We start from the raw sequence: 13,970 nt of genomic DNA on the forward strand, positions 1-13,970 counted from the left end.
CTCATTCTTATTATTAGTAGTGAATTAGAAAAATGACTTTATGCAGAGGTTTGGAGAAAGCGAGAGCACAAGAGTGGGCAGAAGATGTAAGAGTGTAAAGGAGGCAGCGAGGACACTAAGAAAAACATAACAATAGACAGAGAGAGAGAGAGAGAGAGTGTGTAACGCAGGTGGGATGAAAATTGTTGTGCAGATGAAGTACAGTACAGCTGTACATCAGTACACTACAGTACAGTAATAGCCTACCTGTAAGAAGCAGGAGAGGACGCTGTGTGTTTTCTCAGTATGTGTTTGTGTGTGTGTGTGTGTGTGTGTGTGTAGGACCTCATTAGTCAGATTGGAGATGATGACACTCAGCAGACACTAATCAATTGTAACCCCCTAAGACAGCATTTGTCTCCCAGTTTCTCTGTGTCTCATTAATCCTTTTTTGCTGTGCAGTACCTGCCAATCAGTGAGGGTTTTATGTTTCTACAGTATGGGTTCTGTGTATCTGCGTGCATGTGCATAGAAGGGGGCTCCTGAGAGAATGACGAGCTGATGGATGGAGTCGTTAGTAATCACTGTACACGAGGCAAAAACGCTCCTTCCAGTTCTTTTCCTTTTCACTTGCTCGTCTCTTCCGCTTTTCGAAGCACACTGATCAACTCTCGGTATGTAAATATAGTAAATTCTAACAATGGCAAACCCAAGCAGTTGTCTGCTCGCTCTCTCGCTCACTTCGTCTCCGCAGTGCTCAGATACACGCACACACACACACACACACACACAAGCTTGCATTTACCAAAAAAAAAGAAGAGAAAAGCCTTTTTCTGAGCGTTCTTTGCCTGCTCTTAGTGACCCACTTTCTTCGAAAGCAGATTTTTTAAAATTTATTAGTGAAAGTGAGTGCTTTTTTATTCCCATTGCCTCCTGTCCTCACAGCTTACTGCTCCTCTCCCCTTCCTGGGTGCCGCTGTGCAAAGCCAGAGTTCACCTAGGTCGCCGTTAAAGCCAGCATGCTGCAGCTGGAAACATACCAAGTGTTAAAGCTTATTATTGTAATTTTTCACAATTTAAACATTTAAACCTGCAATTTGCTGTGCGTACGGCAGTGCTAATTTTCCCTAACTGATGATCGGGACAGAATACAATGTCCAGATATAATGCATGCTGAGATTAATCAATTTAATTAGTTACAAACAGTGTTTATGTTTACTCAAAATTCTACTGAGGGGTTCTATGCCGTTTAAAAATGTAGCTTTTTTAATGGCACTTCTGAATCAGGCTATAGTCAAAGGTGAGGCCAAAAGCTGGATATCATAGAGATGCAAAGCACACACTAATCTTTCAAATGGGTACTGCTGCACACTTTTGTGCTGGCTGTCCTTCATAGCATTCATGGTAAGGCACTCATTTGTATACACAACAGCTAGTGGAAGCAGTTGTTTGATGAATGAAAAAGGAAAATCCTGCTTACTTTTTTTTTTTTTACCTCCAAACCTCTGGTCAGTCACTGTGTAAATGGTTGTAGGGGGTCAGACATTATTCAGCAATCTAATAATCACTTTGTCTGAAGCAACCATCTGGACCATCTCAAGTAGAATAGAATTAGTAGTCAGGGATGTGCACAGACCTTTTTATAAGCAGTGTGTTCATCACAGAAAGGGAACCACCACATTACGGTACTGTCTCATTATATTAGACCAAATAACACTGTACTGTATCAGTGATTTATGCCTTCACCAGCAGTTAACAGCAGCGTTTGACAACATGATGTATTTGTTTCGCAACACGATTTTGTCGAACAAAAAACTAAGATAACAGTTGGGTTAATGTGACTGGATTATAAGATAAGCAGGTCAGAGAAGGATACTCAGGTCAGTAGACTTTTATATATTAAGCAAGAGAAAATATATGAATCAACAGGCAGGAAACAATACAGCAAAGGACATCTCGCATTTTGGTCGTATTGTAAGGGGAAAAAGTTCTTTCTCATCAGTACTTTGAAGACATTGATGCACTAGCCGTTAGACAGAATGTTAATTAACCCTAGAACACTAACGTCGGGTGATTTTCACCCACACAATTTTGAAGTGATCGAATTTTACAACCAAATGAAGGGATGTATTGATACTTTCGACCAAATGTGTGCTCAGTACAGCTGTGAAAGAAAAACCAAGAGGTGGCCACTGTGTGTCCGATATGGCATGATGAACGCTGGTGTGATAAACTGTATTTTATCCGAGATATTATATCGGGTAAAATATACCCAACGTTAGTGATGGTGTTACTAATTTTAACGTTAGTGTTCTAGGGTTAAAGGAGTGTTATGGGTAACAGTAGCTTTGGCTGTGATTATTGTGCTAGTACTGATAATTGTTTTGGCTGATGTTAGCCTGCAGTTGTAATAGTTTCCTGTGGGCACCACTGTGAAAGGCTGCACTGAAACGCATTAACATTCACGTATTAACACTCAAGAAGTAGAGCAGGGCATTGGTCAAAGGGTTTGGACAGTCACTACCATATAGAAACATATTGTCATTAACCACTCGTGCATCAGAACAGTTGGAGGGCTCACTCAAGGGACAGGTCAGCTGAGGATATGCATTTTGAAATTGAAAGCCTAATCACATTTAAAATGAAAAAGCATTAAGGTGAAAGAGCATTAAGATGAAAGTAACAATGAATCATATAATTTATAGCACTCACATGTAATTTCCTGGGAGGGTATAAAAGCCCTTCAGAATTTTAAATGGCTTCAGCAATAAATCTGTTTCTACAACTCAACAACTTGATAGTTTCCATTTTAATTTGGACACCTTTTCGCTCTGCTGAAAACTCCCATGTCCAGTTTTGAGTCAGATAGACAGATTGGTCTTTGCACATTACATGTCGTAAAGTCCGTCAAAAAATGCTGTAGCTAAAAAAAAAAACAATTGCTTAAGAAATCTCCAGTTGTACGTGTATTCCATAAACATTAACAATAATCTCTTTTGATCGTTTGTGTAATAGTTGTTAGAAAGTGTTGCCTTTACTTTACCGCCACAGAGGATGTGATGTAACCATCCTTTGTGCTATTAAACCACAGTGGTTGCCCACATACTGCAGCAAACTGGTTTGAAGTTTTAAAGCAAAGAGATAACTGAGGGTGGGTACACCATTGAGTTACAAAGGTGCACCACATTTATTGTGCTGAGGAATTAAACTCACAACACTCCCACAAGCTTCAACAGTAAATCCTAACTCGCACAGACTCCTCTTCCCCCACACTTTTTTTTGTTTTTTTTTTCTCACACTTTTCGCACTCACCTACACTCTACTTTCGCTGCCATGACACAGCACCAACACCTGGGTTTCACTCGCATCTCACCCTGTAATTCCCACCCTGAGCATAACTCCAAACAACAATGGCTTAATGGGACAACAGCTAGCAGGCAGTTCAAAAACAACAGCATTTTGGCAAGCAGAGACTAATGGAAGGGTTGACCCAGCTGGCTAAACCATTCTTCAGTTTCTTTTATTTTCCTGCTAGTGTTGAACGAATGTTGAATAACTGCTGATTAACAACTGAGTTTTATGTGAAGCAAACAGCAATGTATATTAGGTATCAAAATTTAATCGCTAAGCAGGAAAAATGAAACTGTCACAGCTGCGCAAATGCAAGTCGAAACAAATGATTCTATCTATTTTATGATTTTTCTAGTCGCAGCTTTTGTAAATGTTTAGACAGTTCGAACACAGTCTCTGTTGGCACACTGTGCTCTCATGCTGAGCCGCTATCTTGGTTTTTCTGCTTAGCCTCACATTTCCAAGTGAATTTCTTCTTCTTTAGAGCTGTGCGTTTGGACAGTAAGTTCTGTTTTAATTTAATGTTTATCCCTGTTTTGGTTGCATTTGCTCTAGTGGGGAGACACTAAAGCTCTTCTCCTTTGGACACATTTATTACATTCTAAATGCGTCCGTTTGTGTTCGGAGACAAGTAGGAATAATTAAAATGTCTTCTTTAATATCTCACATTTCAAGTCACTGGAGGCTATGTTCTATAATGTATTCTGCATTCAAAAGAGGTAACAAACCTCTCTATATTAGATTTGCTTAAGGTAGGTGAGTAATAATTGTAACTACAGTATGTGATCCCTTCACCAGGCAATTCTTGAACAATGATGATTAAAAACTTACACAAGTACTATACAAACTGTGATTACAGGTGAGCTTATTCATACTTAAATTGACACTTAGGCACAGTTGATCAGGTAAAGTGATGAAGGCATCCAGTGTTTCCAGTCACGAAAAAGCACGGCCCTGAAAGCTCACAGTTTAAACGCCAGCATTTTTTAAGGTGTTTAATTAACACAAGCCGATCATTTCTCGACGGTTGTGTTTCATCTGAAGAGGCTCTGCAGCCTGCAGGGGAGACACTGAGTGTTTGTAGCAGACTAGCATGTGTCTGTCTGTCTCTCTGGTCGTCTCTCTCTCTCCTCTTCACTACTTCCTCTTCTCTTCCTGTCTCCTTCCCGCAACACATCAAAGAGTCCCCTCTGTTCTCAGCCTCTCTCGATCGGTCCCATTTGTTGACTTTTTTTTTTTCCCCTCAAATCATGTCTTTGTCTTTCCCTTTTATGTGTATCCCTCTTTCTCACCCTTCATCTCTCCCTTGCTCCTGTTCTCTTTCTCTCTTTCCTTATCTCTATCCCATCGTCCCCTTCTGCCTCTGACTGACAGTGTTATAAATTGATTTTCAGCCCCGTGTGTTCCCTCTGTCTCTCTCTAGGCATTTCCCTTATTTAGCCTCAACCACTCCAGGGTATAGTCTAGACCGCGGGCCAACTGTCAGTCAGTGGCAGCGTGGAGCAGTCTAATTCTTGGCTGACAAGCGTTCCTGACAGCAGGAACCAATGGGACGTTTCAAACATGCTTACTCTCTCGTGCTCTGTCTCTCTCTGTTGCATGTCTGCCTTTGCTATCTCTTTTTCTTCTCTCATTCTCCCCCTGTCTGCCCCCGCCACTCCACTCTTCATTTTTTAGCTTTTTTTTTTGCTTTTCTTTTTTTTGCTTTAGGTTTGTCTACCTTTCTGTCACACCGCTCACTCACCACCCACCATTTCCTCTCTTTGTCATTCACGCGTTCAAATCCACCTCAAGAAAATGAACAGATATCACTTTCAAGAGACATGGACATCTCAGTGAAATTAACTAAAGCTGTGTTCATGCACTCACACACACACACACACATGTGGGGAAATTCAAACACATCTTATTTTGCTCCTGGAGCTTGAGTGCTGCTGTGATCTGAATACTGATTGGATAGTTTGTCTGTCTGCAGTGATTTGATTGGTCAGTTTGCTCCACTGGGAAAGCCATTCTTTAATCATAAATGAGAGTCAGTGAGATTAGACGGAATAGCCCTTTAAGTGAATCTGGTATCACTGAGGTCCCCAGAGAGACGCAGAGACGGAGGAAGAGGATGATAGAGATGAAAGAGAGGCGGACAAACAGTGGAAGGGAATCACAGAGCGGGAGAGGCAAAGAGATGGAAGAGACTTTAAAGCACGTTTTCCTCCGAGTTGGACTGGTGTAATGACAGTATACTGCTGAGGATAAGAGTGATATTTTATATTACAGAACGCATGCAATATGTGTCATGAATATGTGTCATATGGAGACATTGCTGGCCCCCCAAGTAGGAACTGGGAATGCCCAGCAACCTTGAGAGGGTACCATGGGTCCCATTCAAATGAAGAATAGGGCAATTTCATTTTTTCCTCATTTAGGAGTCAGCACTGTGTGGAAAGTGTATATTGATCATCGGGTTCCCTGTGGAAAATGACACGCTTCGTAATTAATTTCAGCCCGCTCAGAACCATCGAACTTATTTCACATGTGAAGTCAAATTATCTTTCTGTATGGCATCGGCTGACTTTTAGTCATTTACATCTTCATTTTGGTGGGGTTCAAATGATTTCACTCGCTTCATGATAATGTTTTACTCAGTGTCTTTCAGCGCTGAAGAAGGCTGGAGTCTGTTGGTAGGTTTTAGCCTTCTGGCCAAGGGCACAGTGCACTGGTTCAGAAAAACAGGAGGGGCTGTAGTGTGGGTACAGGTGAAAACCAGGAGCCCCATTTTGAAGGCTCGTCAGAAGCAAAGACGCTGCGCAGAAGGTTTACGATCCTTCAATACAGGATTTTATGATTCTGGAAGGTTTTAAGGGCAGCAGACCTCCTCACTGAGGCTTGTAAGGTAGAGTTTTCACAGTGGCACACAGTATAAGTTAGTAGTTGCCTCGTTGTTTCTCACCACAGTACCTTGTGTCTTACTGGTTCAGAACCACTGTGGCACCGACCATAGTGGTATTGAAGCTGACGCATGCCCTGCATTTTTTTTTTTTTTTTGACTGAGAGGAATTGAGAAAGGCATCATTGCATTCCTAATGCAAGCTATAAAATATCCTGAAAAGGTCAGCAGCTCGCATCACAGGGCCGATGTAGACGCTCATTCATACTCGCAATTCAGAGCTGCCTGCGCACCTCGCTTAGTTTTGATCTGTGAAGGGGAAGCCCATGCAAACCTCTCACACCAGGTTCCACGTACTGTTGTTGTGCAGCAGCAGCGGCTGCACCAGGTTTTTGATATTTAAAGTCAAACATAAAGCCAGATTACAGTTTTACAAAACTTATCAATTAAATATACTGCACAAACACAATATGTTTAAAATGGTATGATGAGTGGCAGCATCAGCTACTTGTTAAGCTTGTGTTGTTTCTTTTTTTTTCCGGCAGCACATTATTTAAGACATTCAAGATGAGATATTACTTTGATGAAAGAGATCAAGCCTACATCGTAGACCAGGGTTCATTAAATCCATTCAATTCAAGAAGCAGATTTTCTTCTTTGTCTTTAAGCTTCTTTTATCCAGGGAAGGTTTTGCTGAGCATGCATGCTCTTTTCCAGCTAAACCCTGTTCCTCATTAGTACCAGTGCATATATTCACACCTGGGAGCTACCCAGTCCAGCCACAAATCTTTTACTCTTTGCCAATTAGCATCTCTGTTTAAGTCTGTTGGGGGAGGGGTGGGGTAATCCGCACACATGCCTCATAGACTCTAAAGGTGGCTCTAAAAAGTTCGTGGTCTTCTTTGTGTAGGGCAGCTGCTGTAGTCATCTTGAGTTTACTGCATCTATTGGTTCTGAAGGTGATCCGGTTTCATAGAAGCAAACAATACACACAATTGCCAGCTTTTTTTATGTAAGTTTATTGCTAAGTTCACTGTTTCTCCTCACGACCAACATGTGCATGTGTTGGTTCGAGCACGTTAGAGGGACCCACCGCCCGCCAAAGGGCTGCTCTTCTGCTGATCTTTACCTCTCTGTCCAAGCTAAAGAAAGAGTTAATGTGTGTCTTAGCAGATTTGGTTAAAAACACACAATCACTGACACTGAATAAATATAGGGACTGGGATTGTGTATGCGAATGTGGTGAACAAAATGTGTAGTAAATAGCAACAGAGGGCTCTGTGTGTAGGTGTTTGTGTGTGTGTGACTCCATGGGCGTTTGTGAAATGAGGCATGGATTTGTGTGTGTGTGTGTGTGTCCCTCTGCTTGTGTTTATGCGTGTGCTGTGTGTCTTTCTATTGTGATGTGTACATGTGAGTGTGTTTGTGCCTGTGTGTAACTGTGTCATGTATGCCTGCCTGTCTGTGACCCTGTGTGTGTGTGTGTGTGTGTGTGTGTGTCAGGGCTGTCAGTTTCGGTCTGGTAGTCAGCATAATTAGAAGTCTCTCTTTTATCCCTGTATCCTTCTCGCTGTTTCTCTCTCTCCTTCTCCTCAGCTTTTCCTTCTGACTTCGTCTTATTCTCCCCTCTCTCCATGTTTCATCTCTCTATCCTCTCTTGCCTCTGTGGATCTGACTGATGAGTTTTAAATCATCCTTTCATTCTTTGGGCAATGATGAACGAGGGGAAATCTGTCCTTTTCTCTCTGTTTATTCTGCTTTCCATCTCCGTCATTCTGTCCCCTTTACCGCTCTTTGTTCACCCCACACTGTGTCCTGGCAATTCAATTTAATGAAGTTACTTCATTTAGACTAAGACACCATCTGCTCTGTTAAATTCAGATACAATTGTGATGGACTTGGTCATATTTTCATTGTGTGGGATGCTAACTACAAATTGTGGGGTTCATTTCTAATTGATTTACAAGGTTTTAAGCTGTTGTTTCTGGCCGACCACAACGCAGCAGCAAAAATGTGAAAGACTAAGGCTAAAAATATTCAAATGTGCCAAACATTAGCATTTTTAAAGTTGCCACTCAGCTGAACCATGTGTGGGTTGGTGCGTGTCTTACAGTGACCTTATTGAGAAAATATAACTGCAAACATCTTTCTTTCATGAACCAGCAGATATCTATGAATGAATGGCTTGATTCCACAGAGCTGCATCAAGGTTGAATACACTGATCTGTTCAGCTATCCTGATCCTCAACCTTCCCATAGTTTGGCTATGTATAACATTCACATATAACTGGTGTTACAGTCCACAACGGGAGGGTTTTTTTTCTTTTTGTTGTTGTTGTTGAGAACATTTTTAAAAATGTTGCTTTTCACCATATTCCCATGGTGGTTACCTTTTCCACAGAATATAACCCTTGGGTTGTCAAAGCTACGTGTCCCGTTTAGGAACCTAATCAGTCAAATTGTGGTTGCATAACTAAAAGACATCCCTGGGAGTTCAGTAAACAGCTCACTTAATGCTTTATAACTTTAAGTAAAGTCCTAATTGAACTTCATATTATGCTTAATTTGCAGTCTCTCTGCTGTAATATGGGACAAAATAGGGCCTTTATGTGAGTTTCGAGGGAAGAACCGTTCATTCTTCTCCAGGCGAGAAAAGGTTCTATTATGTGCTTAATCCTGAGTCCTCATAACCTCTTTGCTGCAGTATTAAATGTCAATAGACTGGGTTACACAATCCTGATTACAGTCACAAATGCATTAGTCACTCTGTGTATTTGAACTTTCAATCCGTGGTTTTACCACAGATGGAGCTAAACTACAGTTCTTGCTCATAAAAACGAATAAACTGAGAAATGTATGACACTGTGCTCACATTGCCAACTTAATTCCAATTTCTTTTTAACCATATTCACATCGGTATAAAAGATTATCAATATACCATCTGAGACAAGGTGGCGGCAGAGTAAAAGTAAATGGGATTGTATGGATACATCCATGCAATTATAGCAATTTAAGAGTGCACCCTTAAAATACAGTACATTTAACTCCATTTAATAGTTTGCCAATTAAATCGTTCAGAGGCATCACATTAAGACTTAAGATACATTAAGATAAAATCTCAGAGCCTCCATATCGTCATACTAGCCATGCAGGGGTTGTTACATCACCAAGAGTTTAATTAAAAAAGTAAATAGATCAGGGCTCTGATATGTCAGCCTTTGTCTTTCCTAATATATGCCGTCCTCAGGTGAACTACTGCTTCTTGAGGCGTGAAGCCTGTTTACATTTAATCATAAAATTTAATTCCAATTGGAAACCACATGGATCCTTCCTTTCTGAACTGAGCCAAAATGGCAGTTCAATAAGTTGTTTACTTGCTGCGCTTTGCACAATCGTTTTTCTGCAGTGTCTTGTAGGGAAAAAAGCAGACAAAGCAGGTAGAGGCATTCCCAGTCCTTTGTTTGCTTTTAAGAAAATTGAAAGAAGCAAACATTGATATGGCTGGATATATACATGTGTATGTACATGTGTGTATGTACATACAATACTTTAGTTTTGTAAGTGTGTGTGTGTGTGTGTGTGTGTGTGTGTGTGTGTGTGGTGTGTGAATGCTCTCATATGGCTCTGCCTGTCCCTCCTGGTTCCTCAACATCTCAGCTCTGATTGGTTGTGAAGGGACAGAGATACCGGCCCTTAATTGCAGCTCTGACTGCCATTGGTCATTACATCTGTCACTGTGATGGTCTTGGAAATGTCTGGGTAAATGAAGGTTGGACAAACACACGCACGCACACACACACACACACACACACACACACACACACACACACACACACACACACACACACACACACACACACACACACACAAAGTTTTCTGGTTGGGATTCTGTCCTGGATAATTGGTTGGAGAAGCATCCAGCGGGACCGCCCTGCTGTCCCTTTGGCCCTGGCTGCCATGGTAAATAACGAGGCTCATAAACATGAAAGGCAGGGGAGATGATCATCCTGATTTGAGCTTTGCACTCAGAGGGGATCAATTAAAGGGATATTTTGGGTTTTTTTGAAGTGGGGTTGTTCGAGGTACTTACTCCATCACTTACTCCATCGCCAGGCAGTCTAATAGCTTTGAAGAGGGCATAGTTGGATAACAGCCTCAGTTTCCCATTGGAAAGGGATATCTGATGACAAGGTAAAGCAGTGAAAGTATTCTTAATACAATGTAAACTTAAACTGATATTGATTCTTTTTAGGTGGGCATATTTTTCTGTAGCTAAACTGTGCCCCCGTCCACAGCAGAATTCCTCAGCTTTCTACAATGATACTCCTACTGCTTCTCGCGGTGACGCCATTTACTGTAGGTAATACACTGAGTGTGGATAAGTGCAACCCCACAGAAGCAAACTATCCCTTAAAGGCCTTGGAGTTGAAGGACTTACAGTACATAGTAAGAGTAATTTTATATTAATTGCTTTCATTTAAGCAACCAGTAGATCCAAGATCAAAAGCAGTTATATAGATTCTTATTCCTTTTTTCTCTTATTTTCGTTGATATAAAACTGAGGAGTTGACAGCAGACACACATGTATGCGATTTGCAACACCATCTCCCTGCAAGAAGGTATAAGATAAAGCCCAGCAGCAAGTTTCATCTCTGCTGTGGTGTCCTTGAGCAGGATGATGTTAAATTCCTTTCCAGCTCCAAGGTTTTCTGCTCTCTTAGCTGACTTTGCAATCTGTCTCCCCTGTGGAGTGGAAGAAGTGAAGAGTTTCTCCATCGGGGATCGATAGAGCACCTCCAGAAACGCTCTGGTCCGACTCTACTCTTGGACACTCCAAGGTTTTCATCTAACACCTGTGGTGTGTTTGATATAAAAGGATCATTAAGATCAAAGGGGGGAGATAATGATCCTGATGTGAACCGTAAAGTCCAAGGAGATCAATTACATTTACATTTTACAATTTAGGCATTTAGCAGACTCTGTAACCCGCAGAGATTTAGAATAAGTACAGCAGCAGAATTAGCTTCACTTCTAATTTATCAGTACAAGCAGCATGTAAAAAGGAAGTGCAAAAGATAAAAACAATTTCTACACACTCCTCATCTTAGCCACATTAACAATCCTTTCCAAAATATGCTAATTTTGAGGTATTTCATGGCTGCAGAAAACACTTACTGTACTCTTACTGTCTGTTCCTGTTGTTAATCTGGAAACCTATAACATCCAACATTTTATTAACAATTTTAATCTAGCATGCAAGATAATATGCACTGCAATATCATCATAGAAACAGTAGCTTATACTTTGTTATCACTTAACTCACAGGTGAATCTAACCTGACATAAGTTAAACTGACTATACATAAACCTTAGACAACAGATGATAATCGTTGTGTTATAAGCCTGATATTGCTCTCGGATATGTTGAGATATTCAGAATAATATCACTCCTTATTAACTGGGTATCCAGGACTTGGGTTACGACATGTTTGGATGTTGGGCTCCTGTCAGACGAGGAGATAAAAGTCAACATAATTCCTGTTTTAATTTAGTCATTTTGCATCTACGCCTCTCCTCCTGTACTCTCATCCCTTATCTCCTCCTACAGTTCCAGCCTCCCACCACATACATAGAGCCATAATGAAGAGCCTACAGTAGCTCATTAAGATCTTGTAGTATTTATCCTCCCTCTCCCTAAAGAAATCATTATCTGTTCTTGATGCTACGCTGTGTGTGTAAGAGCCTCTGAATTTGCGTCCTCTCCTTTTAGTTTTCTCCCCCTGGATAGACACAGTGAGTGTAGATGCATAACTCTAACAAAATGCTTTTGTCCTTCACTTATGAATTGCAGAGTCGTGTTGAAAGGTGTTGTTAAAGCTGACACAGACCAGATTTTGACATGTCCCTGACCAATAAGCAAAAACAAAGAAATAGCCAGCTTTTGATCTTTTAGAGAGTGAATCCAGGAGGATGCCCAGGTGGCTTATTGATTTCACCTATGAAGTCAGGTGGAACGATAGCTCGGTGCCAGTCCGGGGACCTGGTTTCAAGCACGCCGAATGTGAATTGTGAATACTGGCTCCGGGGATGCTGCTCTGAAACACACCGTGCACTGTGCCCTTGCTGTGCGATGTGAAGCGATTATCTGCCTAGCAGCACAACAAATTCATGCTTTCTAACAAATTCTTGATTCAACAGTTTTGGTGTTATGTATTCCATTATTTTGCAGTCACATTTCAGCATCAAAAGCCAGGATTTTGCAGACCCAAGCTGACCTACTTAGTATTACTCATGCTGATTTGTGGCTTATTTCTACATCGATGTTAAGCAGTAATTTGCCCAAGTGCCTGACTTTCATTTTTAGCACTGTTACCTGAACCGCCATGATTGGACTGGGCCAGTAGGTCAGCAACATTCACTCAATTTATTACAATAAATTAGGATAATATTTGCTGTACAATATGTAGCACCTTTGGGTTCTGATGAAAGCAGTAGCAGTAGGTGTGTGCGTGTGTGTGTGTTTCTAATTGTATGAGTGCACCCTGTACTTGTTATTCAGCGTTTTGTCAAAACTAAAACTAAGCCAGCTCTCGCACACAGCACGTCCTGCAAGACCAACACCGACTAATGCCAACTACACGCAGAGAGAAGCACACATAGATGCACTTTCATACGCATGCAGTCAAAGTGTCCCTTTGTGGCACAAGGACACACATACACACCCACAGATGTGGCATTTTAATATTTGCTTTTTGCCGGTGCTGTTGTTTCAAATGTGTACTTCAAACTCCAAACTTATAATTTTTTCTCTCCTTCTTTTCATCTATTTTCTCTTTTATCTCTCTGTCATCTTTGTCTACAACACAGCAGATGTTTTTATTTTCTCATTGTAACAACAAATGAAACTATGTAAAAAAGAAATTCAGTGTCCCCTTTCTTTCCTCTCCTTTAGGTTTTATCTACACCTGCGGGGGTACACTGAAAGGCCGAAATGGCAGTATAGAATCTCCAGGCTTTCCCTATGGCTACCCCAATGGGGCAAACTGCACCTGGGTCATTGTTGGGGAGGAAGGAAGTAGAATCCAGCTCATGTTCTTGTCATTTGCCATAGAAGAAGAATATGACTTCCTGTCCTTGTATGATGGGCACCCGCATCCTTCTAACTTCAGGACCAGGTAGGACCAGTTGTTTTTGTTTTTATTAACCATAGCTTGTTTTTTTTTTCATTTCTTGTAAACAAGAGGCCAGCATTTTAGAGCACATTCTAAATCTCATAAATCTGAAAATTTGGCACAAGAAAGATGGATTATGTAATGGCAGTAGGCTGTTAATCAAGACAAATTAAAACAGTATTTTACACACTTTATTTAGGCTACTTTCACAGCAAATTATTGTGTTCAGCATCCTGTAATCTCCTTGAAGGAGCAGCACAGCACAGACACCTGTTATGGCATATAGCCCATTGTATATTATTAGGTTACCATTGATGTGCAGCCAGTTTCCTCTTCTTTAAGCCAAAGCTATGAGAAGGTGCTCCTTTGTGCTTTTGCCAATTAACGATGAACTGTAACAAACTTATGAGCTTACGTGATCAAATATGAGCGTGAATTCATAGTTTCAGAAAACTGAAAACACGCAGAAATCAATGAATCTTAAATTTCAAGCTTTGATAGGAATACATTATTTGGAACCGTAATGCTTGTTGTTTCAACAAACAGAGACTAGATGAGGGATGGAGTCTCTCTCTTTCCTTTTAG

General features: G+C 40.9%; 1 protein-coding gene across 1 annotated transcript in view; it reads left to right on the plus strand.

The window, feature by feature from the left end:
- Nucleotides 1–13,970, plus strand: part of csmd3b (CUB and Sushi multiple domains 3b) — a 313,752-nt gene that overhangs the window by 62,819 nt on the left and 236,963 nt on the right. The window contains exon 2 of the mRNA XM_046418010.1: nt 13,166–13,388. Coding sequence (XP_046273966.1) covers nt 13,166–13,388 — 223 coding nt within the window. The remainder of the gene's footprint in view (nt 1–13,165; nt 13,389–13,970) is intronic.

This window comes from Scatophagus argus, chromosome 17, assembly GCF_020382885.2.
Source record: "Scatophagus argus isolate fScaArg1 chromosome 17, fScaArg1.pri, whole genome shotgun sequence".
Lineage (NCBI taxonomy): Eukaryota > Metazoa > Chordata > Actinopteri > Scatophagidae > Scatophagus > Scatophagus argus.